Source organism: Dermacentor andersoni, chromosome 8 (genome assembly GCF_023375885.2).
Source record: "Dermacentor andersoni chromosome 8, qqDerAnde1_hic_scaffold, whole genome shotgun sequence".
In the NCBI taxonomy this organism is placed as follows: Eukaryota; Metazoa; Arthropoda; class Arachnida; order Ixodida; family Ixodidae; genus Dermacentor; species Dermacentor andersoni.
In genome coordinates this window covers 66495313-66523182 of record NC_092821.1, presented here as the reverse complement: position 1 = coordinate 66523182, position 27870 = coordinate 66495313, and the positions used below count along the sequence as shown (strand labels likewise).

The 27870-nt window shown below is 43.4% G+C and overlaps 1 protein-coding gene across 7 annotated transcripts in view; it reads right to left on the bottom strand.

Moving 5' to 3' along the window:
- LOC126526431 (uncharacterized) overlaps positions 1 to 27870 on the bottom strand; it is a 148143-nt gene that overhangs the window by 66415 nt on the left and 53858 nt on the right. For 3 of the 7 annotated variants that reach the window (XR_011896018.1, XM_055068197.2, XM_072289753.1), the window contains exon 4: positions 23529 to 23597. The exons of 2 other annotated variants lie outside the window; for them this stretch is intronic. Coding sequence is in view for 4 of the 5 variants with exons in the window: in XM_055068197.2 (XP_054924172.2) it covers positions 23529 to 23597 (69 nt within the window). In the remaining variant the exon portion in view is untranslated. Of the gene's footprint in view, positions 1 to 2569; positions 4396 to 21702; positions 23598 to 27870 lie in introns of those variants that run through there. 2 more of the 7 variants (XM_072289754.1, XM_072289752.1) reach the window with 2 other exon arrangements.

The following is a 27870-nucleotide window of genomic DNA, read 5'->3' as shown; positions in this document are numbered from 1 at the left end:
CTGCAAGCAAAATGAACATCAAATAAAACAACTTTCCCCATAACGCAATGCCCGAGGAGTGGAAGAAGCATTTTACGAAGCACATGGTTCAGCTTCAAGTACCTACTAGCAATGATGTAGCAACTGCATGACATTTCTGTAGTACAGCCGAATTGGAGTGTGGGCATCTTAATGATATACTGCATATTGAACAGCACCTTGAAGTTGTCAGCTGCACGCATGCCACCTTAGTATTTGTTTACTTTCACTTAGGCCTGCCTCGCACCGGAACACACAATAATTATGGGTGGTTCTATTAACAAAACAGGGGTAAGTGTGTTGCTGTTTGGTATATTTCTTTTCTCATCAAGAAGTGGCACACAGCAGCACCATCAATTTCAGTTTTCTGTAAGCTGGAAGTTCTCATTCATTATAATGTGGTACTATAACAGATGAGAGTCATGGCCGTCAGCAATGTATGTAGAGAAGTACGTCCACTGTGAACACATGTGGTTACTGCAATGTGGTACCACTGCGATAAATGTGGTACAACTGTAAACATTATACATAATGGTCCAATGAGGGGAATCTCATTATGCTGCTGCATCGCAGTTGCTTTGGAATGTTTTTTTTTTCCAAATTGAAAAATACCCACCCAATAACCCCTAAAAAATGAAACACGTTGCGAATTCCACTACCACATTCCTGGAAGCACTCAAATTCAAGCTCATACCTCAACGGTGTAGTTATATAAGCTGCAGATATTCAAAGCAAGACAATGTGCTTGGTCTAGCAGTTTGCTTTGGGGAGCAAGACTTCGTAAGCAAGCTTCATAAGCCAGTCTATATCAGGTAGCTCACAAAAGAATGACAGGTGGACATCAAGGAATGCATAACTGCTCCAACTGACGATATTGTGAGCATTTAATAGACGATAGTGTGAGTATTAAACTGTTCGCGGACGACTGGTTACTTTACAAAGAGATTAAAGATGCCAATGATTAAGTGATCCTGAATAAAAGTCTTACTGCGATTTCTGACTGGTGCGACACCTGGGAAATGAAACTTAATGAAGAAAAAAGTTTTTATGCGCATTACCAACAAAAAACACCCTCTAGCATATCAATACACTATTAATCAATCCACGGTCTCTGAAACAGACTCCTTTAAATATTTGGGTGTAACCATCAACAATCGTCTAACCTGGTCGCAACACATTGATAATGTTTGTGCGTCTGCTCGACGTAAACTCGGCCTATCGAGACACAAGCTGAAACATTGTCCTCCATTCGTGAAACAATTGGCATTCAACACACTCGTAAGGTCGCGATTAGGATATGCTTCCGTCGTCTGGGACCCATTCACGAAAAAAATATTAAAAAACTGGAAAACATAAACAGGCTTGCCGTCCGCTACATATATAATTGTTATGGACGTTATGACGCCCCCTCTCAATTGATTAATGAAAATAATATTGCCACCCTAGAATCCCAAAGAAAGGTAGCACGCCTAACATTGCTTTTCCGCCTTTGGAAAAGGGAAATACAACTTGGTCATTCACCCTGTCTCCAGCCGCTACCAGCTAGAGCTACCAGAAATTATCACTCTGACAAGATAACCCACATTTTCGCGAGTAGACATTGCTTTAAATATTCCTTCTTTCCTAGAACAATAATTGATTGGAACTCTCTGCCAGCCGATGTATTCCTGTCCAATAACATATTACATGCCATTGAAAAACTGCACTTCAAATAAACGTGTGACCACGTGAGTACTTTCATGCGTGTTAGCATGAAAAAAAACAACAAAAACTGTGTAAATTGGTACCGTAAATATTTCTCTCCTTTCAATTCAATCCCTTGCACTGTATGCTTGTTGAATGTTTTTTATGTATTTATATCATCCTTCAATGTACCTCATATGATTAAATGTATTTCATGTTTCATATGCACTTCTTTTCTTTGAACGTATTTAATTGCGTTACTGTATGAACGAATTCCCTCCTGCCTGGGTCACAAGTTGGCCTGCAGTATTCTGTAAATAAACAAAAAAAAGATATTGTGCTTGCGGCTGAACTGCCGTAGCTGCACTTCAAGCTAAATCATACATAGATTGCAAATAACTTACGCTGCAAACTACAAATAATTGTCCTTCTACAACAATGCAAAGACAGCTTTCTTGAGGAATAACTAAATCGCTATGGCAGCGCGGACTGTCTAGGAGAGATATTTGGTACAGCCTGTGACAACGGGCAGCATGTGGCCACCCTATGCGGACACGTCTCGTGCCTGGAGGCGCATTCTTACGAAAATATATTTCATGTCGCAGATGCAAACAGATCACACGCGCACCTTCATGGTGGCCATTAACAGCACCTATATTTTTACTAGTCTTTCGCCACCGTGGCCGCAACAAGGCGGGCTCTAAAGTTTGCCCTAAAACCAACGTACTGCCTGCACCACAGCGAAATGCATTCATGCACGCTGAAACACGAAAAAAAATCTCCACAAAGAATGCGGCCACTGCAGAATTGGTGCCTTTTTGACATATATAGCCTACGTCTTGCTCGCTTTAGCAGTTGCAGTACTTACCGACGGCCAAGATTTTGGCTGGTGCTGCCGGCTTTGTCAAATCCCATTTGACATGGACGAAATCACCCTGGAGCGGCTTCAAGGTGCTGGTCGGGTCGTGCATCAGCTCCAGTCCTATACTAGTGTCCGAAATAGACGTTATGGGATACACGTCCCACTTCTCTTCTTCTTCCCACATGACTAGAATGTGCTTCATGACTGCACAACACATTGACTAGAATGGAACTGCGGTGAAATGTACTCCAACTGCAGTCCCCACTCGAACGCACGAAAGCAAATATGGCGCTTTTGACACACTCCAATCGGATTGGATTGAATCGGATTTAATATAACATTGAGCACTTCCGCTAAATACAGCTAAACTACGGTAACGTCACTTTTCTTCTAATGGCAATACTATTTGCAAAACAACGCTTGAAAGGGACCATTAATTGTAGATATAATAGTATGTTGAGAATAAAATATTGGAAACTCCCCGAATTCAACATGGTTTTCCGACTATTGGTGGGTAATCTTGGCACTGGCTTGGTTAAACCACGGTGGTTATTACGCTAGGCTTCGCCGTAAGCCAGCATAAGCCTAAGCCAGCAAAGGGGGACAAAGCTGACATAAATATAGCTACCGGCCTATAACAGTGACGTCAGTGGTTTACAGGGTGGTTATGCAGATTATAAAGGACAGACTGCAGGCATGGGTAGAGAACGAGGGGATATTTGGAGAGCTACAAAATGGGTTTCGGAAGCATAAGAGGCTAGAAGACAATCTGTTCTCACTAACACAGTGCATTGAAATAGCTGAAAAGGAACACAGAGCCCTATGGCTGGCTTTCTTGGATATCAAGGGAGCCTGTTACAGTGTACTTCAAGAGGGCTTGTGGGGCATTCTGGAAACTTTAGGAGTGCAAGATGGAGTAACCAATTTCTTAAAAGATATCTATAAATGTAACTGGGTGATTATACAATGGGAAAAGCAGGTTTCAGAGCCTGCAATGATTCGGCGGGGGCTTTATGTTTATGTTTATGCTGTACCTACATGGTTTAGAGGCCAAAACACAGCAAAGTGGACTCGCCTTCAGCCTATCAATTTTCAAACAAGGAAAATTGATTGAACAGTCATTACCAGGACTGAAGTACATGGATGATATTGTATTAATGGCTGACAATGCAGAAGATCTGCAGGGATTGATGGACATGTGTGGTACAGAAGGAGACAGGTTAGGCTTGAAGTTTAGCAAAGAAAAATCAGCAGTCATGATTTTTAATGATAACATTTGCGGCGAGCTTAAGATACAGGAGGCCACGCTGGAGATAGTCGATAAATACAAGTACCTTGGGGTGTGGATAAATAATGGCATTGAGTATCTGACAGAGTACGAAAAATAACTAACGACTAGAGGTAACAGAAGTACAGCGATTATGACGAGTAGGGCACTGTGAAACTACAATAGGTACGAGGTAGTAGGAGGGATATGGAAGGGGGTAATGATTCCAGGCCTGACTTTTGCCAATGCAGTTCTATGTATGAGAGCACGAGACCCAGCAGCAGTTGGAAACTAGGCAACGTGGTGTGGGTATGCTCGCTCTGGGAGCACATGGCAAGACACCAAATCTTGGGATGCAGGGGGATCTGGGATGGTCTTCTTTCGAGGGCAGAGAGGCTAGTAGCAAGGTAGCATTTGAGGAGCGATTGAGAAAAATGGGGAAAATGCGGTGGGCTAGGAAGGTTTTCAGTTACTTATACACGAGGAATGTTGACACAAGGTGGAGGAAGCGAACTAGAAAATTGACAAGCAAATACTTGGGCAGCAGTTGGGGGACAGGTAGGGAATCATTCGTCAAGAAAAAAGGTTAAGGAGACAGAGAGGGGTATGTGGAAAACAGAGATGCAAACCAAATCAGCTTTAGAGACATACAGGACATTTAAGCAAGAAATAGCCAAAGAAAATATTTACGATAACTCTAAGGCAAGCTCATTATTCTTTGAAGCTAGGACAGGTGTACTGCGGACTAAAACGTACCGAGCCAGATACCAGGAGATATGTTGTGCGGGGCACTTCACCCTGCAGTTGAATGTAACAGGGAACTATTGAAAGCTTTGGGTTTTGAAGACAGTGAAAGTAAAATAGACTTTGAAAAGGTAGAAATAACTAAACGGAGGCTATCTGATTGGTGGATAATATCAATGCAAAAGTAAAGGAGTAAATAAATAGGTATGCTTGCTCATGGTACCATTCATATAGTACCATTCAGCATATAGTACCATTCAAGGCTAGGTGGCGCGTGCCGCCACCCGATTCAAAGGGTTGAGCCTCAATCATCCGTCCACCCATCCATCCAGCCAGATTACAGCCGCGCCGTGCATGGCCTTGTGTCAGTCCGCATTGTTTGCGTTGTCTTGGTGTGTATTGGCGTTATCACCTCCAGAAATGCCGCGCAGAAAAAGATATAAGAAATATTTTTATGATTGTGCTTGCGAGGTCCCAGTCCGAACCAAATGTAGGAGGAAAACTTTGGACAATGCAAGCGGTGCTGGCAGTGGTACGTCCGCTTCGGAAAGCGACGAGGACTCGCGAAGTGCCCATGAACGGCGTTCAGAAAATACGTGCTGCGATCGAGATTCGTCGCCACCAAGCAGCCCACTTGCTGATTCGAACTGTCACGATGAAAGCTTCAGTAACATTGGCGAAAATCCTTTTGTGTAATCAAGCGACGGGAACCAAAATTCTGCTGACACGCACCGGCACGACTGCTCGTCGACAGATGACGAAGAAAGCACCAAGGGGATCGAGGACGCCGAACAGACGAGAAATGAGCTGGTAAGTATTAATGTTATTTTGTTTACTTACTATACGGTCTCATCAGTGCGGTACTTCATATACGGAGATTTTGTTTAGCTTTTACTTTTAAGGTTAGGGAAATTTTTAGGGTTAGGGAACAAAAAAACACGTTGACCTTGATTTAACCATTTCAGTTTCCAGGTTCGTAGCCTATTCGTAAAAGTCAATTCGTGTGTGCAGGTATATTAATGATAAAGAGGTGCCCTTAACAACCTTTTAATTACTGATCCCAGATGCCTTCGAGCACGTTGAAGCCCTTTGTCGGTGTAGTCAACTGCACTAAGAAATATATGGAAAAGCTTGTGCATTCCGCAGAGGTGACCATCCTGTGTTCGATTTCCTTCGTTGACCTTCCAACTTCTGCAAAGCTTTCATTTCATGAAACGTTTGTGACTTCCCTTTCCAGCAGTAGTAAGATACTTGCTCTGAATGACAAATTTTGTCTAACTCTTGTAGGTCTGTGTCAATTTGGAGAGTCCATACAGCATTTGTGTAGTAGCGTTTCTGTTACTTTAATACCTCTATCACATGAGAACATTGGAACAAGTAGAATGTGGTTGGACGACAATTGCAGTGGGCATATATATCTATGGTTTGTCATGTTCAGTATACTGTTGAACTTCTTATACTGCTGTCAGCTGTGTACTGCTCAAAGAGTCGCAAGTGCAGCAACATTGAAAGTGCTTATGTTGAAAAAGGAAGTTCTGCGAGCACTTTGTTGCTCAAAGAAAAATATGCTTTCGACTTGAACGATCCTCATAAGCCTAGCTAAACAAAGTACAACGTGTAGTTCTTTAGTTGATTGTTTATAGGCAATTTGCCGTGGCATCATACCAGCTGTCATGTTTAGATGTCCCTTGAGCATGGTATGGCTGCGGCTTTATTTAGTGCAATTTATTTGTGCAACTGTAGTGAAAACTGTCAGAAATGTGCCATAACGATGATCACGTCATTGGACATCAACAATCTGTCGCACATTTGCCCAGTAATTACTATTGATAGTGTTGCCATTAATTTTACAATTATTGAAAAGCTAGTTGATGATGTAAACATACTGCTCCTGCACTTTCTCTTTGCCCAGGATGTCCTGCTGTACCCTGAATCAAAGCTGTCACGGGGGCAATCTCTGATAATGGTAATGGCCCACAGCCTGTGGCACCATTCATCTAAGGAAGCCACAGAAAGCCTCTTGAAGGTCATTGATGCCTACATGCCTCAAGGTGTTCCATTCCCAAAAACAAAGCACCTATTTTTTAAAAACTTCTCCTCGGCACTTGATCGTCAACGTAGCACACATATTTATTGCACTGACTGTGGTGAATACCTTGCACAACTGCCTTGTGCAAGTGTTAATGTAACGTGTCCTCAGTGTACATCAGTGCACAGCATCTCTGCACTTTTAGACGTAGGTTCCTTTTTTCTTACTCTCGACCTTGATGCCCAAGTCAAGGACATACTTTAAGCGGCAAGTTATTGCAGAACCGAAGAGGTGCATCCTATAATGTCAAGGACATCACTGAGAGCACAGCCTATAACACTTTGCCTATAACCGACAAAGACATATCATTAACATGGAACACAGATGGTGTGCCATTGTTCCAGTCATCTGGACATAGTGTATGGCCCCTGCTGTTGCAGGTGAATGAGCTACCCTTCAAAGAAAGAGTGCGCAAGCTTTTGCTTTTTGGCTTGTGGTTTGGAAACGGCAAGCCACACATGAATGCCTTTCTTAAGCCATTTGTGGAAACGATGAACCGCCTCTCCTCTGAGGGCATCTCCTGGACAAGCGAGTCTGGAATGACAGAAACATGTCGTGTTTATCCGGGCCCTTGCACTCTTGACACTGTGGTGCACTGCATGGTCATGAATATGACACAGTTTAATGGGTCTCATGGCTGTGCGTGGTGCGAGCAAAGTGGTCAGGTTGTCCAAAGAGGACGAGGCCATGCCCGCATTTACCCAATTCAAGAGCCTGCACCAAAGCAGAGGACGCAAAAGAGCTTTGCTAGGCATATTGATGAGGCACACAGGAGCGGGGAGCCGTCTTGTGGCATCAAAGGTGCGAATGTACTGTTTTTCATGGCATTAATAGTTTCCAAGCACATTTGCTGTAGATTATATGCATGCTGTCTGCAATGGATTTGTTTGCACCACAGCCTTTATGTGGTTGAGCCACAAGAGGCAGAACGAATTTAGTCTTGGATCGCACCTGCAAGAGATCAGTGCCAGGTTGAGCCAACTGACTCCAGTGTGGGAGACAAGACTGCCGGGTCACTCCTGGAAATGAAGTACTGGAAGGCATCTGAGTGGAGAGATTGGCTTCTTTTTTTCTCTCCAGTGGTATTGAAGGGTTTTTTACCCAGCAGATACTATAAGAACTGGATGAAGTTTGTTGCCATCATGCACTTTTGCTTGCAGTCATCCATTCCTATGGATAAAATTATGAAAGTAAGCGGCTCATGGTGCAGTTTCTGAAGGACTATCAGGAACTCTATGGCCAAGAGAGCATGACCTACAATGCTCATATCCTTGTCCATATGGTGGACCATGTTGATCAGTGGGGGCCACTGTGGGGCTTCTCTGCCTTTCCTTTTGAGTCAATGAAAGGGAGGCTTGTCAGCCTGGTAAATGGCACCAGGTATGCCTATATGCAGATTATTGAGAAGTTTGCTATATTAACATCTCTTCAACAAGTTGTGCCTATGAATAATGGATGGAAGAGCGAGTACTTTCAATCTTTTGTCAAGTGCCTACTTAAGGGTTACAGCCTTCGAAAGAGTTGTGTGCAAAAGGGCACAGTGGCATTGTATGGAAAGGGAAGCACAGAAGGAGGCCTCATGACCTACAAGAAGGCAACAATTGGTGCATTTACATACTGTGTGAGCTCAATGGACAAGTCGCGAAGAAAAAATTCTTATGTTGTCACAAGTGCTGGCTTGTTTGGTCAAGTAATGAATATTATCTCGAATAGTGATGTGAATTCTGGTTCCAAAGTGCATTTCAAAATCAAAAAACTGCGTGTTGTGGACACTTTTCTTTCTTGCATAGGTGGTTGCCAGTCTGTCCATTTCGTGACTGTTTGTGAAACTGATGAACATGTTATGGTTGATGCTTTGGAAGTGCCAAAGTGCATGTTTCTGGGTCACTAAGGTAAAATGATCTTGTCTGGTATTAATGAAGAGTATGTACTAGAGTCTAATTGAATATGGGAATGCATTTGGAAGTGTTTTTAATTTTGTACTGTTTTGCACCTTTGTGCCTTTGTCATCGGCCCTGATATGCTACTCCTAGGGCGTTTGTTATGTTCACAATGGTACAGAATTCCCTTTCGTTATTATAGAATTAGCTTTCTTCAGATTATATTACAGCACATATTACAAGTCATATTGACCGTAGCTCCATGGTGCACCGCTTTAGCTTTCCTGTATTACTTGATTGCAGTTTTAAAGTATCCAGTGGGTGCTTTTATTATTGACACATGACATATTTGTGCATGTCAAGGTCTAAAACATCATCTTACCCAATGCACTGGGCATCTTGTGTAGGCAGTGTTTGTCAATGTTAATATAGCATTTTATGCCCACAAAATATATTAATACTTTGGATAGTTTTCAATAGTAAAAAATTTGCTTTGGTTTCTCCTAGCAAATAATGCAGTTGGGGTTTTAATCAGAACGCAATCGTGCATATTACCATAAAGCATTGATCAGAACCAGCTTGAAAAACCCAGTCTCTGTAACCATATTGTGCAATCCACAGCATGCCTGATGGAATGTCACCCGTCCCCAAACGCTACTATGCCAACCTCAACTGCCAATCTTAAAACATGCATGTAAAGTGCATGGGTGCCTTTTGTAAGCACGTGGAACAATTCTAGGTAATTCCCTCAATGTACAGAGCAGAAGTGCGTGAAGAGAACAGTGAGGACTGGCATTCCCTGGAGATTGTGCCGAAGTGAAATGGTGCCGGGGGTTATGAACCTAAACATAACGTAATATAATATAACAGCAGCTGTTATATTCGATGCCTATGCATAATTCGCTGCTTGGCAATTCACCGAGTTCGTATTCATAAGCACCCTTTCAGATGTGCACCGTGCTCGAAAGCCGCAACAGGAGACCTTAAATCAGACATACACTCACATAACTTCAATAATTTAGCAAAAACTGTTCAGTGTTAGGGTTAACCCCATGAGACCGATTTTGTGCGCGATGGCTTCGAGCGACAAAACAGGCCGTCGATTGCGAAGATCGCTCGGTTTCGAAAATCTAGAATTCGTCGCTCATCGTGCGAAAGTCCTATGATCGACTAGCCAATAGCGCAAAGCCGCAGCTGGATGTACATCACTAAAATACTACCGATTGTCGTACGGGATGAGCAATTTGTATTTTTTATACGAGCAAGAAAAAGAAACCTACTGCAAGACCTTCAGAAATATTTTATGCTGCTTTTTACATTAAACTACATCAACTTAAGATGCTAAAGAATGCGTCACCCTAGTTTCAACACATATTTGCTGCCCTCATACTGGCAGCACCGGCGAGACGTCGCTCAAATTCGTCCTTTGCATGGAGCATGATTTGTAGGCGACGAGCGTACGCAACAGCCATCTCCATCGCATCGCTTGTCGCTGTCGAGCTCAAGACCGCTTATATGGGGTTTATACCTTATTCAGCATAAAACATGAATTTCTCGTGCTTTTTCAGTAAGTTCAAGATAACGCGTCCAACTGACTTCTTGCAGCATGCAGCTGAATGCCATTGGCAAAGTTTCTAACTAGCACTGGCACTGCATGTAACTTCGATGGCCGCAGATTACCCACAGGCGAAAGACACTGTGAAGCACGCGGCTTATTTATAACGAAAGCATACCGCCAGTAAGTGAGTGAGTGAGTAAAGACTTCATTTAAGAACAAGGTATTGACGGATGACCTTGTTGTTAAGCAGCCACGAGCCCCTGGGCCCGGGCGGCTTCTTCAGCTCTCTCGATGACCTTGATTTGCAGGTCAGGGATGGAGCTGAGCAACACGGCCTCCCACTGCTCAGTATTATTTATTTCGTGATTTGTGTGATTTTCGGCTGGGCACGACCACATAATATGGAATAGATCCGCTTTTTGCTTACAATGCTTACATGTATTAGGGTATTGGTCCGGGTAGTAGTAGTGATAGGCTACGGGGTTGGGGTAGGTGTTCGTATGAAGTCATCTCCAAGCTACTTCTTGTCGCTTGTTAAGCGATTTGTGTGCTGGCGGGTACACTGCCCTGGCTAACCTGTAGTGCTGAGTTATTTCCCGGTAACTGACCATGCGATCCCTCTCTGATCCTAGCGTGAGCCGTTCGGGTGCTAGGTTGGCGAGTCCTCGAGCGGCGGTGTGGGCGGCATCGTTGCCGGGTAGGGAGGAGTGTGCTGGTGCCCAAATGATCTGGATTGGTCGTGGGTGTTGGTTGGTGTCTAGTATGTGTTTTACGGGAGCCGAGACCCGACCTTTCACAAAATTGCGTACTGCTGCTCTGGAATCGCTAATAATGTAATGACAATGTGTGGAGGCTATTGCCAGAGCGATAGCCGCCTCTTCCGCTGTTTCGGAGCTTCTGGTGCGAACTGAACCACCAGCGCGTATTTGACCTGAGGAGTCCACCACTACAAGGGACATACAGTTGCATTCTATGAATTCTGCTGCGTCGACATAGACTATGTCTTTGAAGGCGTGGAATTTCTGATAGAGGGCTTTGGACCGCTCGGCCCTCCTTTCCTTGTAGAATTTGGGGTGCATGTTTTGAGGGAGTGGATGAATTTTGAGATGGCGCCTCTGATCGTGAGGAATGTCTACTTTAATGCTTTGCATCGAATCATAGTTGATGCCGAGATTCTGGAGGATGTTTCGCCCGGCGGCACTCTGAGCTAGCCTTTCGTATTGAGATATAAGGTGCGCTTCTACAAGTTCATTGAGGGTGTTGTGCACACCTAGGGCTAGCAATTTAACGTTGGCCGTTCTTATAGGTAGCCCAAGAGCCTGTTTATAGGCCTTACGGATAATTCCCTCTATTTTCTCTCTCTCAGCTGCTTTGAGGCAGAGGTACGGGGTGATGTAGGTGATGCGGCTGAGAACGAAGGCTTGTACCAACCTTATGAGGTTGGCTTCTTTCATGCCAGAGTGTCGGTTGGCAATTCTTGAAATGAGCCGCATCGTCTGCTGAACGCATGCTTCCAGTTTATGAATTGTGTTGCCGTTGCGCCCGTGAACTTGCATGAAGAGGCCTAGTACACGGATGGTGGTCACCACCAGGATCACGCCTCCTCCGGCTTGCACAGTGATTTCTGGGGGTGGCGCAGTGTCGGATTTGAGGTTTGTAGGGGCTCTGAGTAGGAAGAGTTCTGATTTTTGCGGCGAGCAGGTGAGGCGTTTGTCGGTAACGTACTTTTCAACCATGTCTACAGCTTGTTGCAGCGTGGTTTCTATATCTCCATCGCTACCTTTAACCACCCGAACGGTGATGTCGTTGGTATACAGACTGTGGTGTAGATCTGGAATCCGATTAAGTTGTTCCAGTAATCGGATCATTGCTAAATTAAAGAGGAAGGGGGATAAGACTGATCCAGTAAATGGCGCCTTCTGTTATGTGATTCCTTATTTCAACAGCATTCCGTACACAGTAGACTGCCAAACTGAATAAATTCAAACACACAAAACGTACGATAAGCGCGCTCCGTATAGGCTTGGAATCATGGGCTGGTGAACAAACCATTATAAGCGTCCTCTCACTTCACGTCTTATTGAACATACCACGATTCTGGGAGCGTTTCGAATTTTCTAAGCTCTTACAGATAGCGGCAAGTGATAAAATCATATGCAGTTATCGCGACGACTGGCTTTTTCGATTGACATCAGGAGACACAGCACGCTTACCTAGTCCATTGTCAATCGCGTCGGCTAAGTGCCGCGCTGTGCTGAGCACAAATAGTAGCACAAGTAATGGCCAATAGCATGCAGAAGTGGAAATTGCATGTAGGGATGGTACTACAGCACTGTTTTTCTTTTCATTGTTATTCTCTACAGTAATGTGGTATACATTGTGGAAAGAAGATAGTTGCACATTAGTGTTTTGTTGTTATCTTGTAGGAATCTCTCACTTTTTTTTTTTTTTACTTACGCTTTCTATAGCAATCTGACCGCCACACTTTATGGTAGCTTTGTGCTACCACATCCACAAGTGCAAGTGGTTGTCGACCCTGGCTATAAGATAAAATTGAGATTCCTTAAAGTTTAAGCTTCATAGTGGTGAGAAAATGTCTTTCTGGTCTGAGGATTGAAGCCAAAAGCACCATCTTTGTGTTGAGCTGCTCTACAATCCAAGCCAACCGGGTGCCTAGCCAATAGCACCATGTTGCAGTATTGATCAACTGCTTATAGGAAAGCAAAATTGATGATGGTGCTCTGCTAAAATATGCCCGGATGATATGGGAAACACTTTTTGCTAAGCTTGTTCTTATTGCCAAAACAATGCCTCCATTCCTGATAACCACTGTGCATATGCAAACAAAAGTGATACCATTGCACTACGTCTCGGTTGTATGCACAGCATGTCAGGGCAGATAATCTGGTAAAGTCATGTGCAAGTGAATCTGTACCTGAAATGGCAAAAAAAATTTTTCACAATAAAATGTTTGCTTGCAAAAAGGTGCTGCCTTATATTGCAGATTCTTGTTAAGTTGGACTTATTATAAAACAAATTTTTTTATGCGCAATATTGTTTTTATCTTGAATGTATGATGTGCAACTTGGCTTGAGGCTTTGTATGCTGCATAACTGTACTTGCCTGTTCATGTGCAAACTGCTGTGTGGTGATGATTTCTAAAATGGAACCTGATTGGTGTATGTATTCCTTATGGTGCGGCTTTTGCTTTCAGTAGAACTTCTATGCACTTTCACTTGTTCACATGTTTGTGTAAAGCTTTTGACACACCATAGCTAGGTCACTGCGTCTTTGAAGAGCTTCAAGGATGGTGGGACGCATAGAAAATGGCATTACTGATCAGCAGCAATATTTCAGGCTTTTTGTTTGGCAGAAAAGAATAATATGCTGACCTTGATTGCTTTATTTGGCAGCTGGCAAATTTTATTGTTCTCAGTAAGTGTTCCAGAGCCTCTATATTTTGCAAATGATGAAGAGTGCCAGAGGCTTGCCTTTTGCGAGAAAGTATACAATGTGTGCAGGTACTTCTCCACCATCACATTTCAGTAAATTCCCATGTGAACTTTCTGCAAATTCGGCTACTTATTCCATGCTTGGTCTGGTACAGACTATTGTTTTGTTTGGAGAAGTTTCTTTTTATGTGCCTCAAATTCAGGGTTCTTACAAGAGTATATACACATTCTGAATATTTGTACCTTTGTTTCTGTATTTGTACATTTTCACATGATTTGTGATTGAATGCTTAAGTGCATTAGTATATGAGTAGGTGTTTCAACAATGTGGAAAACTTGTACTATATGTTCTTTTGTGATGAATAAATGATACTGCTTGGACTGTGCCATTCCTTAAGCAATAGTTTTCTTGTACATACATTTGTGAGCACATGTATTCTTTGGTTATTAACACCAGTTTTTCTCTGGGAAAGGAGGGTTGGTTTGCTTTGGTCATGAGACATCAAATTCCTTTCTTGTGTGACGTTCATTTTTCGGCACGTGCACATACAGGATCAACATCCTTTAATATTAGCTGATATATGCCTCACAACAAAGGAAAAGTTATCATGGTAGTCATGGTCTTGCTGTAGCATCAGAAATCACCTTTCGGTCAACTTGTGCACGTTATATGCAGATATATGTGGAGATCTCTTTACAAGGGACTATTACCTCCAAGGATGTCAAATTATTAACTTGTCCAATTATTTTTTGTACCTTTGGGGCATACAACAGAAAATAGAGGGGCAGTATAATCAAATATACGATCATGAAAGGCAGAATGCATGATGGGATACAACTCCCACAAACAACATTGCACTGCAACTGGTAAGTAAGCTAGTACGGAAAGAACTCTAGTAGCTGAACACATGTGCATGCAAAACAATGGTACTGCATCTTGGAATAAGTTAGCAAGCAACCTGTAAAAACAGTTTGTGTATGTTTAGGTGACTAACGAGACGGGAGGGTAGCTCCAGCCATGTGGTGCATTTTGCAACAAAACTGTATTTATGTGACAGTGTCGTGACAAGGAATGCGGTGAGATGAAAGGAGTCAATTTGGTCCAATATGAATCGAACGTATTTGAGAGTGCATGATAAGTACCTACTTATGGGCTCTCTTCTTTCAGTGTGAGATTTGTTCATTGAAATGGCTTGTATACGGACTATGGATCTAAACAAGTTTAAAGTAGCTTCTTGGTGATTATTTAGTGTTAGTGATAAACTTCTCATGCCTTTTCTTTTCTGCTGTTTACGTAATCTTGTGCTATCCTGTGTTGCTGTTATATGGTCATTATGAGCGCTCTGCAGAAAACGCATAAAGGCTGTAATGCTCACTTTTATTACCTGGTGATGAATAATTGTCTGTACTGAAGTAAGTGCAGGCAACCAGCTGATTTATGGTGCCCCAATTACTCTGCTCTGCTAACTCTGAGGAAAAACGCATTGCAATGGCCACTATAACCGTGGCTTTCCATACCACATGTTAAACTTTAAGCTAGTCAGCCCATGTACACAGTGATACACCTTGCAGTCATGTATGCAATTTCTGATGGTTCCCACAGCAAGTGCTTAGCATGAGTGCTCATGTGTAGCAGTATGCTTGCATAACACAAGAGAGATAGAAGCATGGCTTTTCCATGAAATAATTTCCTTATTGGAGGGGGATGGTTTTGGAGAAATTGATTGTTTGGATCAGAGAGCAAACGGGTATAGACGATATTCTAATAGACATTAAGAGAGAAAAGTGGCACTGGGTAGGTCATGTGATACGCAGATTAGATAACGGTTGGACCATTAGGGTGACAGAATGGATACCAAGAGAAGGGAAGTGCAGTAGAGGACGGTAGAAGACTAGGTGGTGCGATGAAATTAGGAAATTTACAGGCGCTAGATCGCAGGGAGAGGCCTTCGTCCTGCAGTGGACATAAAACAGCCTGCTGCTGCTGATGATGATGATTATCTTTGCAGGCCCTAGGTTCACTGCCCCATAGAGATTCCAAAATTATATCGCAGGACATTTCTTCGGTTTATTAAAATAGTATTTCTATAATTGAAGTGGTGCTACCTTGATTAACCTGGAACTAATTAATGCAAATGAATTATTATTTCGCTAACAACAATTATATATAGTGTTCAAATCATTAAAGGATGAGTACTATAATTAGAACGATAATTAGTATATAATTAGGACATGCATGCACCACTGCAAGAGAACTGTGAATTAATGAAAAATCAATCATTGTGATTGTGCTTTAAATTGCCAATTAGCAGGTTTGACTTGATCACCTCATTAGTTTGTGCAACAAGGATTTCTTTGCCTTTTGCTTCACAGCAGTAACTATTCTGTCTCGTCGCTTTCTTTTAAACTGCAGGAAGAAATTATCACTAAGACGCTCTGGTATATTCATAGTCATTATTCTATTCCTGATCTTTTATGTTGAACTGCTTCTTTGTTTTACATATGAATGAGCATGTGCACATAAAACAAAAGTAAAAACTGTCAACCAACAATCTTTAAACTTTCTTTAAACCAACTTTCTTCAAACAAAAGTAAAAACACAGCCTACCAACTTTTTTAAAACTTTCTTTTAACAAACTTTCTTCAAACAAAAGTAAAAACAGAGCCTACTAACTTTTTAAGAACTTTCTTTTAACAAACTTTCTTCAAACGAAAGTAAATACAAAGCCTGTCTATTTCCTTCAAACTTTCTTTTAACAAACTTTCTTCAAACGAAAGTAAATACAAAGCCTACCAACTTCCTTTAAACTTTCTTTTTAACAAACTTTCTTCAAACGAAAGTCAATACAAATCCTACCAACTTTCTTGTAACAAGCCTTAATAGGAAGTAAAAGTACATAGGATGTTAATAAAGTTGATAGAAAGTTGGAAAGGAGTCTAAAGAAAGTATGTATGCATTTTTGTATGGGATTGTAGAGACTACGACGCATACGGGGACTGTTGTGTGCCGTCACAACGAGTCAATCTTTTCTTTTCTTCTAAATTCTTCGACGTTTCCATATTATTTCTCGAGTTGCGTCGCACTGTATGTTTATTGGTGTTCTCAGCGTGATTCCCGCTGCTTCTTTTTTTGTAATCCAGTGCATTAATTCATAACACGTACAAACATGACCATATGCCATGCCTTTTTTTAATGTGCGTCTTACCGCTCCCTTTCCATTCCAGTGAACTTGCCAGTATCTATAGCATCGACAAGTTCATACACCAAACCGTCATGACATTAGTCGGGCAGCGGACTCGGGTGAGCGTCTCAGCGCGCGTTTTCCGAACATCGCAGACACGGCGCCGTAGCAGAAATCTTCCTCGCGTCTGTGCTTGCTGCATAACCGAGCTGTAGCCGATGACTGTTTGCCCGTTTAATGTTTCGCGAGCCAAGCTTCACGCAGCTTCTTGTCCTGCGGCTACGTGTGAATAAGGCTGACACCGGGCTCCGTTGCGTACGTCCGGCACTGCGGCACTGAGCAGTAGCCTACCATGTTGCGCGCCTTCAAAGGCAGCCACTACCTATTCTAGTGTTTTCAAGCGTTGTAAAGAAGACACTCGAAGCGGGAAAATCTCGCCACTAAATGAGGACCGCAGCGAACGAGGGAATTTAAACTCGTTTTCAGCTCGCGTCGGCGCTCTCGAAGCAGCCGACGCGGCCACTATGTCCATGTGATCCCTAATAGCACGTCACGCCGACGGTGGCGCCTGCTTTTCCAGTAGTGGAGCTCGAGGCCAATATCATAATGGGAAGCTAGCACTTCTCGTCGTCTTCTTCTCTTGCACCAGCACCATGCCCACTGCCTTCAGTACAAAATAAACTTTTCCATTTGTTTCATTATTTCGTCGAGTAACGGCTCGCCGCGACGTTGGCATATCCTCGGTACCATATACCCGTGATATAGGTTAGATAAGGTGGAAAATAAAATCAAGCAAGACAGCGTCCATGATCAAACTCTGCAATAACCTGTAACACATAAGGAATATGAATGTCACCCGTTACCTCGTCTCGTTTTTCCCTTACTGTACAACACTTTTCATGCAAAGCTGGCAACTGGAAACAAGAGTCACAAGGAGTTGAGAAATGAAGCAGCATACTAAGGGAGAGAGCCGAAGCAACAGCCAAACAGGAAGGAAAAACGAAAATTAACGAATTTAACGTTTGCTTAATTGTGCAACTGTATATGGATTAATATACTTTTATTTAAAGAGAAGTAGAGACAACACCGTCATAAATGGAGAAAGATTCCATGTGTTTTGAATGACGCTTCTACCGTTATCAGTCTAACCACCTGACGTAGCCACTTCTCTGCTACGCTTATGTGGTTGTTTTTCTAACCTTTCGCGGTGGGCGCAGTACGTCTAGAACCACGGCGTCCTGCGCTCTACGCGGCTGTACGGTACTAGTGACCACGCATCATTACACAACTTCCCGAATAACTATACGAGTCGGTTTTGGCACTTAACTTGGTACAGCAATAAACGAGGGATACAAAAGAACTGGGATTGTTCCGCAAATATGTATTTCTCTGTATTTCTCCAGAGGTAATAAATAAACACTGCTAGAAATCTTGATTTTACACTTTCTCTTGTTTACTTGTTCTTGGCAGTGTTCTTCCTGCGCTTCTTCCCGTGGGAATCCATTTGATGTGGTTCCTTGTTTGTCAAGCCAACGAGATCTTTATCTCACAGGTGTACACCTGCGAAATACACCTTATTTAATTTTTCTTTTGCGGGTCTACGCGTTTCTATGGCAAAACATGGGTATTACTCACATTTACAATAGTAAAGATAGTCCCACTCATTTGCACAGAAATGTTACCTTGGGTTGCTCCCTATTCACCCCCCCCCCCCGAAATAGAGCGGCTTGGATCAGAGAGCAAACGGGTATAGCCGATCTTCTAATTGACAAGCCGTTGGACCATTAGGGTTGCAGAATGGGTGCCAAGAGAAAGAAAACGCAGTCGAGGACGGCAGAAGGCAAGGTGGAGCGACGAAATTAGGATATTCGCGGGCACTAGTTGGAATCGGTTGGCGCAGGACAGGGGTAATTGGAGATCGCAGGGAGAGGCCTTCGTCTTGCAATGGACATAAAACAAGCTGATGATGATAATATCGATGATGAGTTTTCAAAAAATGAACAGCTATTATCAAAATATGTGTGAAAGAATGTGCATGTCCTGGTGTTAATAACATTGGCAAGTTCCTGTAGTTCCATCACACGTTATGAAGCATTGTTTAGTAAAAGCACAAATAGAGCAGAAGGAACGAATGACGAAATCACTCGCATACAAAGGGCTCTTCAGAGAGTGCAAATTATCCCTGTATAGCCAGGGAACTCTAGCTACCTGAGAAGCGTATACAGGGGCGCTATAACGTAGAGCTATTCAAAAATTTTCTATTCCAATTCTGCAATCAGCCCTCCACGATTGGTCGAAAACCTTTTTAGACCACCCCCGCTTCGTCTTTCTGCCATGCCCCGTCACGAAAGCCGCGATAGCTCCCCATCCGATACGACGTCTACACACTGATTATGCATGATTGGACCGAACAAAAGAAAAAGTTATTTCTGATTCGACCCCCTTTCGCCATTATCCTACGGATATTGGTCAAAGTTTTCGGACTACAACCATTTCACCTGCCTGCCATGCGACGTCACAAAACCGCAAAAGCTCAGCGCGTCAAAGTGACGTGTCCACGTTAAAGATGCATTAACATGCCGAAAAAAAAACTGATTTTTTTTTTTTCCGGAATAGCCGCAGGCTGCCCCGTTCCGAAACATATAAAAGATTGCTGCCGCCGATCGCTGAGGCACTGGCTACTGGCACCTGCCAAAAAGCATGGGTCTATTTGCGTATAATAAAACCTTTTCTGAGGCCGTGTAGCGTTTTCTAGCATTTTCGGCACGTTTACGACCTGACTCTGCCAACTCTTTTTTGCTGAGGATTCGTTTTAGCAGCATTCTTAACCTTCGTTGCATGCCGCCGCGATTTTTGACCCGCCACCGCAAGCTAAGTAAGCGAAAGCGGACCAATCGCAGACGGCGGCACTACGTTCTTCATTCGGTTATCGATATTCAATGCACTGGCTCCTCCATTGAATCTCTCTCCATTTGAGCATGCTCCTCGATTCTTCTTGTCAGCCAATTAGATAAGACAAGCCGCTCAGTACAGGCAAGGTTATTCATTTTTAAAGCAAACAAAAGTGACTTCCTATAAACGAGGAGTGCGCTTGACTGGTCTGTTCAGACAACCCTTCGGTTCACCGCCCGATGGGTGCGTCAGCGGTTACTCAAATTTGACGTCAGGAGATTGGAATAAATACATATTGGAATAGTTTTACCTTATAGGGCCCCAGCCTCTACTACGCACATTCTGATGTTTTATGCCTATACTATGCCCACGGGGGTGGCATTTATCATACTTTCGCTTCACTTTGAGGTTTATTTCTGCACGTATAATTTTTTTAAGTGTTCGAAGGCTATTAGAAAATATTTGTATTGACAAAGTGCCTACTTTAAGTTATCAAATCTTCGCACACCCTTAATCAAAACAGTGAATCCTCGTATTTATTATCTTAAAAGCATGTCTTGTGCACAATCTTGTTGGTGAGGAAATTCCTGATTTGATCAGAGACTGGCAACACTGCAATTCAGAATCTTTCAAATTTCGAAAAACAGGATTCGCCCAATTTCTTGCCTTCTGTTCACAACTGTATTATACAGTGCAGGTATATATGCCCAATTCAAAATGTAAATTTTATATAAATATTTCTAAAATTATATGTCACACTAGTGCTTATAGAAATGCTGGTACGTTAGTTGAAATAAAATGTAGGAATGCATTAGGCATGGTGGACTTGACAGATGCAATACTCAAATTACCCATTTACGTTACTCATAACAGGTACTTTCTGTGCTAGTAATGAACTTTCAACTGTCGTCACTGAACTTCTCTTGCAGCCCCAGATATAATAAAATGCTAACCCTACATTGTATGCTGTAATTCAAGTGTTGTGTAGGTGTAACTATGTGCAAGTGTAATTCACGCACTCAGTAAACACTGGCATTTGGGGCTCTGATGAAACAGACAGTGAATAGCTAACTTACTGAACAATTTTTTCCTCTAAAAAGTAACCACTTGAAAAAAAAAGATGTGAATAGAATAAGATGAAGAGAATCTCCGGGATGAACCATGTAACCAGAACCTAGAGCCAACAAATACATGAATTCGTCTAACAGACCAAGTTCATATGTACGAAAGAGAATACTGAGAAAAAAAAAAAAAACACGGGCTTAGAAAGCACATCATCCAGACATCTGTAGTGTAACAATAATTATTACAATGAATATATGTAGTTCATAGGGGCATGCGAACAGTAATTTTTTAGATAGGTACAAACATTGAATACTTTTCGAATAATGAAAAGCCACAATGTAACAAACTGCTGTTTTTGCAGATGCAAAAACACTGGTGAGGAAATTCCTGATCAAGGTTTACCTGTATCTTGAGTTTTTTCTCAGCTACAACGGCTTTGTGTAGGTCAGTTCTGCTAATTAATTTTGCTCTGTGTTCCCTAACGTTTCGAGCAAAGATCTAGAGAAAATATGGTGACCCCACAAAAGTCTTTCAGGGAGCCTTTCAGAGCAAGTTTCAGCTTGGGGGCTCCCATCTAAATACACGGAAAAGGAGAGATCATTTTTCTCGACAACTACGGCACCATACCTGGTGAGGTTTGTTGCATATAAAAGAAATAGAATCTAGCGACTGTTGGTAGTGAATTTTTGATCTAGGTCATCAATATTTTAATAAAAATTGTTGAAAATCATTAATTTTCAGAAAACAAGACTATCAAGTTTACAACTCTAACTCAGCAATAAAAAATGATATCACAATTCTGTAAAATGCTCTAAATAGGACATCTAAACCGGACAAAATTCATGCAATAAACAAAGCGTTAAAATATGCACCAATAAGTGAGTAGGACATTTGCAATGTCCCTGTAAACTATGTAGCAAGTTGATGAAAGAGGTACGGGGCTCTACAGGTGCGAGAGGTACGGGAATCGATACCCCGCACCTCCACCAAAATGTTACGCGAACAAAGGATTAAGAACTGGAGACTATTTAATGAGTATATTTACAAAGGAAAACTGCAGTGCTGGCCAGTTAGGCGCACAACTTCAGAGCATTCGTCGTCTTCGTCAGGGCGTCCGCGTGCATCGTCCACAAGAAACACGGAATATGCATGTATCAATATAGATTGATACCTCAAATTTGTCTTCTTTGGAAGATCAAGCGTATGCAGTTTAGAGCACCGCTATATTTATTTCAGGTGCAGAGCTAAAAATTTATTAACTTCTTGATCCAATATTTTTTCAAGCTGAACAATCTTTGTAAGTTCCTGTTATAATATTGAGGCCTTCAACCAAAAATCTGCTTTCAGCAGTCACCAGAATTTAATTTTTTCTCTCAGATGTCACAAATTTCGTTATAATCAGCCCACCGGTTATTTTAGAAAGGCATTTCTGCGTTTTATATATATTTGAAGAGGCGGCATCGGAGTTGCGCCCAAGTTAACGCTTGCTCTCAGGAGCATGCGGAGATACTTGTGCTACCTGATGGGGTAGAACACTATGTAACATACTACACGTACGTAGACTTTTAATTCAGACTCTAGTTCAACGAGATTGTTGACCTACATTACAGCACCATGGTGCTGTGCTCTCTGAAGTCTGTTCAAGTGATGAGGACCTGGAGCAGACGGTGCAAATTTATGGCCGGTCACCTGCATGAATGCACTGGTGTATCTTCGGGGCATGTCTGAACGAGAATTTCTGGGGGTAGAGTGGGCACTGAAATGGCTTCTCGCCTCATGTGTCTCCTGAGGTAGCTCCTTTGTGAGAAGCTCTTAGAGCATGAAGGGCACTGAAATGGCTTCTCGCCTGTGTGGCTGTGCAGGTGGACTTTCAGGTTGCTCTTTCGTGAGAAGCTCTGACAGCATGAAGGGCAGTCAAATGGCTTCTCGTTTGTGTGAGTCATTAGGTGCGCTTTCAGGTGATGCTTATGTGAGAAGCCCCGAGAGCATGAAGAGCACTGATATGGCTTCTCGCCTGTGTGGCTGTACAGGTGGTGTTTCAGGGAGGTCTTTTGCGAGAAGCTCTGAGAGCATGAAGGGCACTGATATGGCTTCTCACTTGTGTGGGTGTGCAGATGGGCTTTCATGCAAGACTTGCGCGAGAAGCGTTGAGAGCATGAAGGGCATTCATATGGCTTCTCGCCTGTGTGGGTGAGCAGGTGCTCTTTCAGGTGAGTGTTTCGTGAGAATGTCTGGGAGCATGAAGGGCACTCAAATGGCTTCTCGCCTGTGTGAGTGAGAAGATGGCTTTTCAGGTGGCCTTTCTGTGTGAAGCTCTGGACGCATGAAGGGCATTTAAATGGCCGCTCACCGGTGTGGGTGCGCAGGTGAAGGTTTAGTTTGTTTCTTACTGAGAAGCTCCGAGAGCATGAAGGGCACTGAAATGGCTTTTCGGCTGTGTGGGTGTGCAGGTGCTTCGTAAGGCTGCTATTTTCTGTGAAGCTCCGACAGCATGAAGGGCACTTATATGGCTTCTCGCCTGTGTGGATGCGCAGGTGGACTTTCAGGCGACCCTTGAGTGAGAAGCCCTGAGAGCATGAAGGGCACTGATATGGCTTCTCGCCTGTGTGGATGCGCAGGTGAGCTCTTAAGTTGGATTTGTCTGAAAAGCTCCGAGGGCATGAAGGGCACTCAAACGGCTTCTCGCCTGTGTGGGTGAGCAGATGGGTTTTGAGTCTCTGCTTTTGTGAAAAGCGCTGAGGGCATAAAGGGCAATGAACAGGCTTAACACCAGTATGGATGCTGGCATGTGCTTCCAGAAGAAATAGTTCATCAGCCTCATAGTCACACAGCTCACATTGGTGGACGCATCCTTGCTTTGAGTTGTCACATTTGGCAGCTGATGGAGAAAGAGAAGGCCTCGATGCTGCATAAATAAAAAAAAGTAAATAAGAGTTATTAGGAAATGTCAAAAAAGAACACAGATGTTAACTTTAATGACAAGCTGCCTTTTCTTCATTTGGAAAATTTTGAGCGTGATTTCAAGTACGACGAAACAAAGAACCCTATAATTGTCGTTTTTAATTTATTCAACATTTCTACATTTGAATGCTGCATGACCCTGTTTGTGCATCCACTTATAAAGGGGATTTTCAGAAAGCTAAGAAATTACAAAGTGAGAGAATGGAGTGTTTGCCTACTCTCTCGGATTTCTTCGACCCTTAGAGAACACTTCAAGGTGGTTTGACCAAGCCTGCTCTCATATTCTCAATGAGCACTTGAGGCGGAAGGGCAGATTTGGCACTTGCAGAACTTGTTATGATTCGCTCACACAACAAATTTGTCCCATACGAGACTTCATGAGCGAATTTCCTCTTGATCACACATTGAACTTTCGCAATGTTTTCGTAATTCGAAATTGGAAGGAGCAGGCTACGAAATACCGCAGTTTTCTCTATATAACCTGTCAACATGTACAACCCACATCCTCTTTCAGAACAGTCCAGAAAGAAAAAAAATAGTGTGCACGTATAACCCAAGGAAATAACTGAATACAACCCTCGGATGTTTACAAAAAGAGCATTCATTTGCGGATAAATGACTTGTCCGTGTTGTATCTTCAGCCAGCGACTCTCTTTTACTGTTTACTTTTTACTTTTACTGTTACTGTTAGACGGGAGCTGGGCCATTGAGCACGGCTTATTGTCACCCAAGTTCCACTTTGCCAGCACCACATGCACTATTCAATAACTACTAAATGCAATATGGCGACCCATTGAGAGGACGAAAATGAATGGCAGTGCAGAAGGTGAGAAGAGAGCTTCAACACACAGGGGTGGAAAAGTGATGGGGTTCCTCAAGAGATAACGAAAGTGTGAGTACTCGAGAACCTTGCCCTGAAGTGTGGCTTTGTGGCAGCGCACGCTGTGCTGCCATGGAGCAAAAGTTCAAATCGAAATTCCAGTAATACGCGCCCCGATCCTGACCTCACGGTAAAATTTTTACGATGTTTGGTGCAGGTTAAGGTGCAAAAATACAGCAACTTCTTTTTGAGTGCACTCTGCTCCTTGTGCTCTGCCATCACAAGATAGTGGCAAATGATTGCTGGAACCGACAAGGAATACTACAAAAAAAAAGACAGCTCCCTTTGCAAAGTGCAAATGATTTTAACACACTAGAAGGCGAAGGTATTGTAGTATTCGAGAAGGGAGGCACCAAGCACTGTCTGTGGCTCCAAAGGAAAGACACACACACTAGTTTCATACCAAGCCCAACTTACCCTTCGGTTGCAGGGAGGGTGTTTATATACATAGACATATTATATATATATATATATATGTATATAAATTAACGGGCGTGTTCCCCTCAGCAACATGGGCACGGGGTCTGATAACGGGCCAGTAACATAACGCAGCCACAGCCCGAAAAACCGACAGAGCGAGACACACACGAACGTTAACTTCTTCCTCCATGCTGGCACAGAACTGGTGCCGAAGTGCTCCAGTACAACAGTCCCCAGGTAGAAATGAGCCAATCTGGCGACCTAGGCAAAAGACAGCACAAGCAGGTCGCAGCGTGGTTTAAGCCTAGCGACATGAACTGCTTCGCGCCCTCGGAATTTTCTTTTCCTATATACAGGCGTCATTACACGTTCCAACTTGGTTTCGGCAATGTCCTCGATGAACTCAACGAGAAATTTTGTTTATATTTGGCGAAAATAAAGGGCACGTTATGGCCAATATGTAGGTGCACTTCAAAGACAAGGCAGTAATTATACCATTTGCAGTAACTTATGCATACAAGTGATCCGGAGCTTTATGAATGTGTTTAGCGAACAAAGAATTTATCCCGTAGCCCTGGATGAACTGTGAAATCAAGACCTCTAATGCAGCGGCAATTGAGTGAGGGGAGGGGGGGTACGCGAGGGAGGATTCCATCGTACACGTTATGGTCAAGTAACATGTGTGTTGATGAATTACTGTTTTTTTAATTCTCATCGAAAAGTGCTCCAAATCCTTTCACGCGGGAAGTTTTCAAATGGAACAATCATATATATACGAGCAACCTTTTAAAGTATGCGACATAACTACAACAAACTGAAACTTATTGCAACTTTCTGAAAGAAAGAGCTTCGCTGGAAATCGGTTTGTGATTCTTCAAGGTCGCACACATCTGAGGCTTTTTTATAGCGAAACTGTTAGCGTCTAGTTGGTCGGCATTTTTCATGTCATCATCCATGAGCAAAAATGTGGACCGATCCTCGAGGTAGTACAATACTGGGCTGACCCGCGGAGGAGATGAAGCAGGCTTCAAGCACTCGGCAAAGTGAAGCAATAAGTGTATACATTCCTTTGAATCACGCATACAACATATAGGACGGCATTCGTTTCAGTAACGAACAACACAAAACAAGCATCCGAACCACATAATTGATGATAAGGCGCTCCTGATAATGCGAAAAGCGTAGCGCACCCTACACGTTTCACGGTAAAGATTACCGTAGCGCAAGCGGCCACAGCGACAGCAGCTTGCGACGTGGGGAATGACGCCCGTGGCCTTTCATGCATAGGAGAACCAGCCCAGCCTGGCAACTGGTTGCATTGTTGATGCAGCACCGTTATGGGTAAAGAACGCATAGTTAGGACTCCCGAGAAGCAGCGTAAATACGAGGAGCGGCAGAGGGAGAAACGGCAATACGACCAACGGTGGCGTGCTGTCAAAATTACTATTACTCCCGTTATTATCATTAAATTATGGGGTTTTACATGCCAAAACCACTTTCTGATTATGAGGTATGCCGTAGTGGAGGACTCCGGAAATTTAAATCTAAGCAGACGGGTGTTTTCGCCTTTCGCCCCCATTGAAATGCTGCCGCCGTGGCCGGGATTCGAACCCCCCACCTCGTGCTCAGCAGCTCAGCAGAATTAACTTAATACATAGAGGTCAGTGGGTGAAAGCTAGAATTCACTCATATAGACCGTTGACCATTACATCGGAAAAATACAGGTTACAAATGCAGGCAATTAATATAAAGCTGAAAGAATGGGCAGAGAATAATTGCATTTTGGGAGAACTTCAGAATGGCTTCAGAATTGATTCGTCGACTGCCCAACTGCCCCATTCGTGTCTGCGAAACCCAATGGAACTTCGAGGCTTGTGTTCGCCATTACGGGGCCCCGCCTAGTTGGTTGCAGTTCGACACCACGTGTTCGATCGTTTCGTCTGCACTTCTGCATGTCATACTGCACTGTCATACATGTTCACGGGCACAAGTGTCCGAAGGGCTCCCACCCTCACCTCGAGCAGCAGCGCGCTTCCCAAGCTGTTGTCGTACAAGCGCACAGCGGCAATGTTGCGTTTGTGTTGACGGCATAGGGCGAGTGTTGACCTGTCATCTTGACGTTGTCGTCACTTGCGTCCCTGCTCTTCAGTCACCCGTTGGTGCACCTCGTGTGCATAAGCCTGTCCGCCCTCCGCATTAAGCAGTTCCTTGAAAAACCAAACAGCTTCTCCAATCGGTATAGACACCCTACACCCATGCCGTACGAAGGCATGTGACTGTCAGATACTCAAACACACGTCGTGCCCATCGATCTCTTTGCATGATGAGCAGACGCCGGTGAAATGACAATTTACTGGTCACCTAGCGCGCTTCAAAGCTCGACCACCCCGTGCCCCCTTGCCCTGCTTCGTTAGCCACTTTTTTATGACAGCCGAGCGCAACACGTCCCACTTCCCCTTGCCGCCGCTCAAGCCATCCATGGATGCTGGTGGACAAACAACCACGCTAGCAAATTACAGGCTGGGTACGTGCACGAGTTCCCATAACTCTCTCACCATGACGTACCGATTATAACCCCACAAACAATGGCGACGCAATACGCACTGGGCCCCGAGTCCAGCTAGGCGAAGTTTTTCATCGTTGATGTCGTACATATCTGCTGCCGTGGACAGCTTCACACTAACATATTTGTAAGACTGGCAGATCAGCTGCTCTACATCCAAGGCCACCGAGATGTCACCTGCCGAGTCACTCGCAAGTTGGACCACCCCAGTCTTTTTGGCGCTGAAGCAAAGCCCTAGATCAGAGATCTCTGACTGGCAGATATCTAGCAAGGCTTGAAGCTCCTGTACACACTCTGCCATCACTACTAGGTCATCTGCAAAAGCCAAGGCCGGCAGCTTGTTGTTCTCGTCTA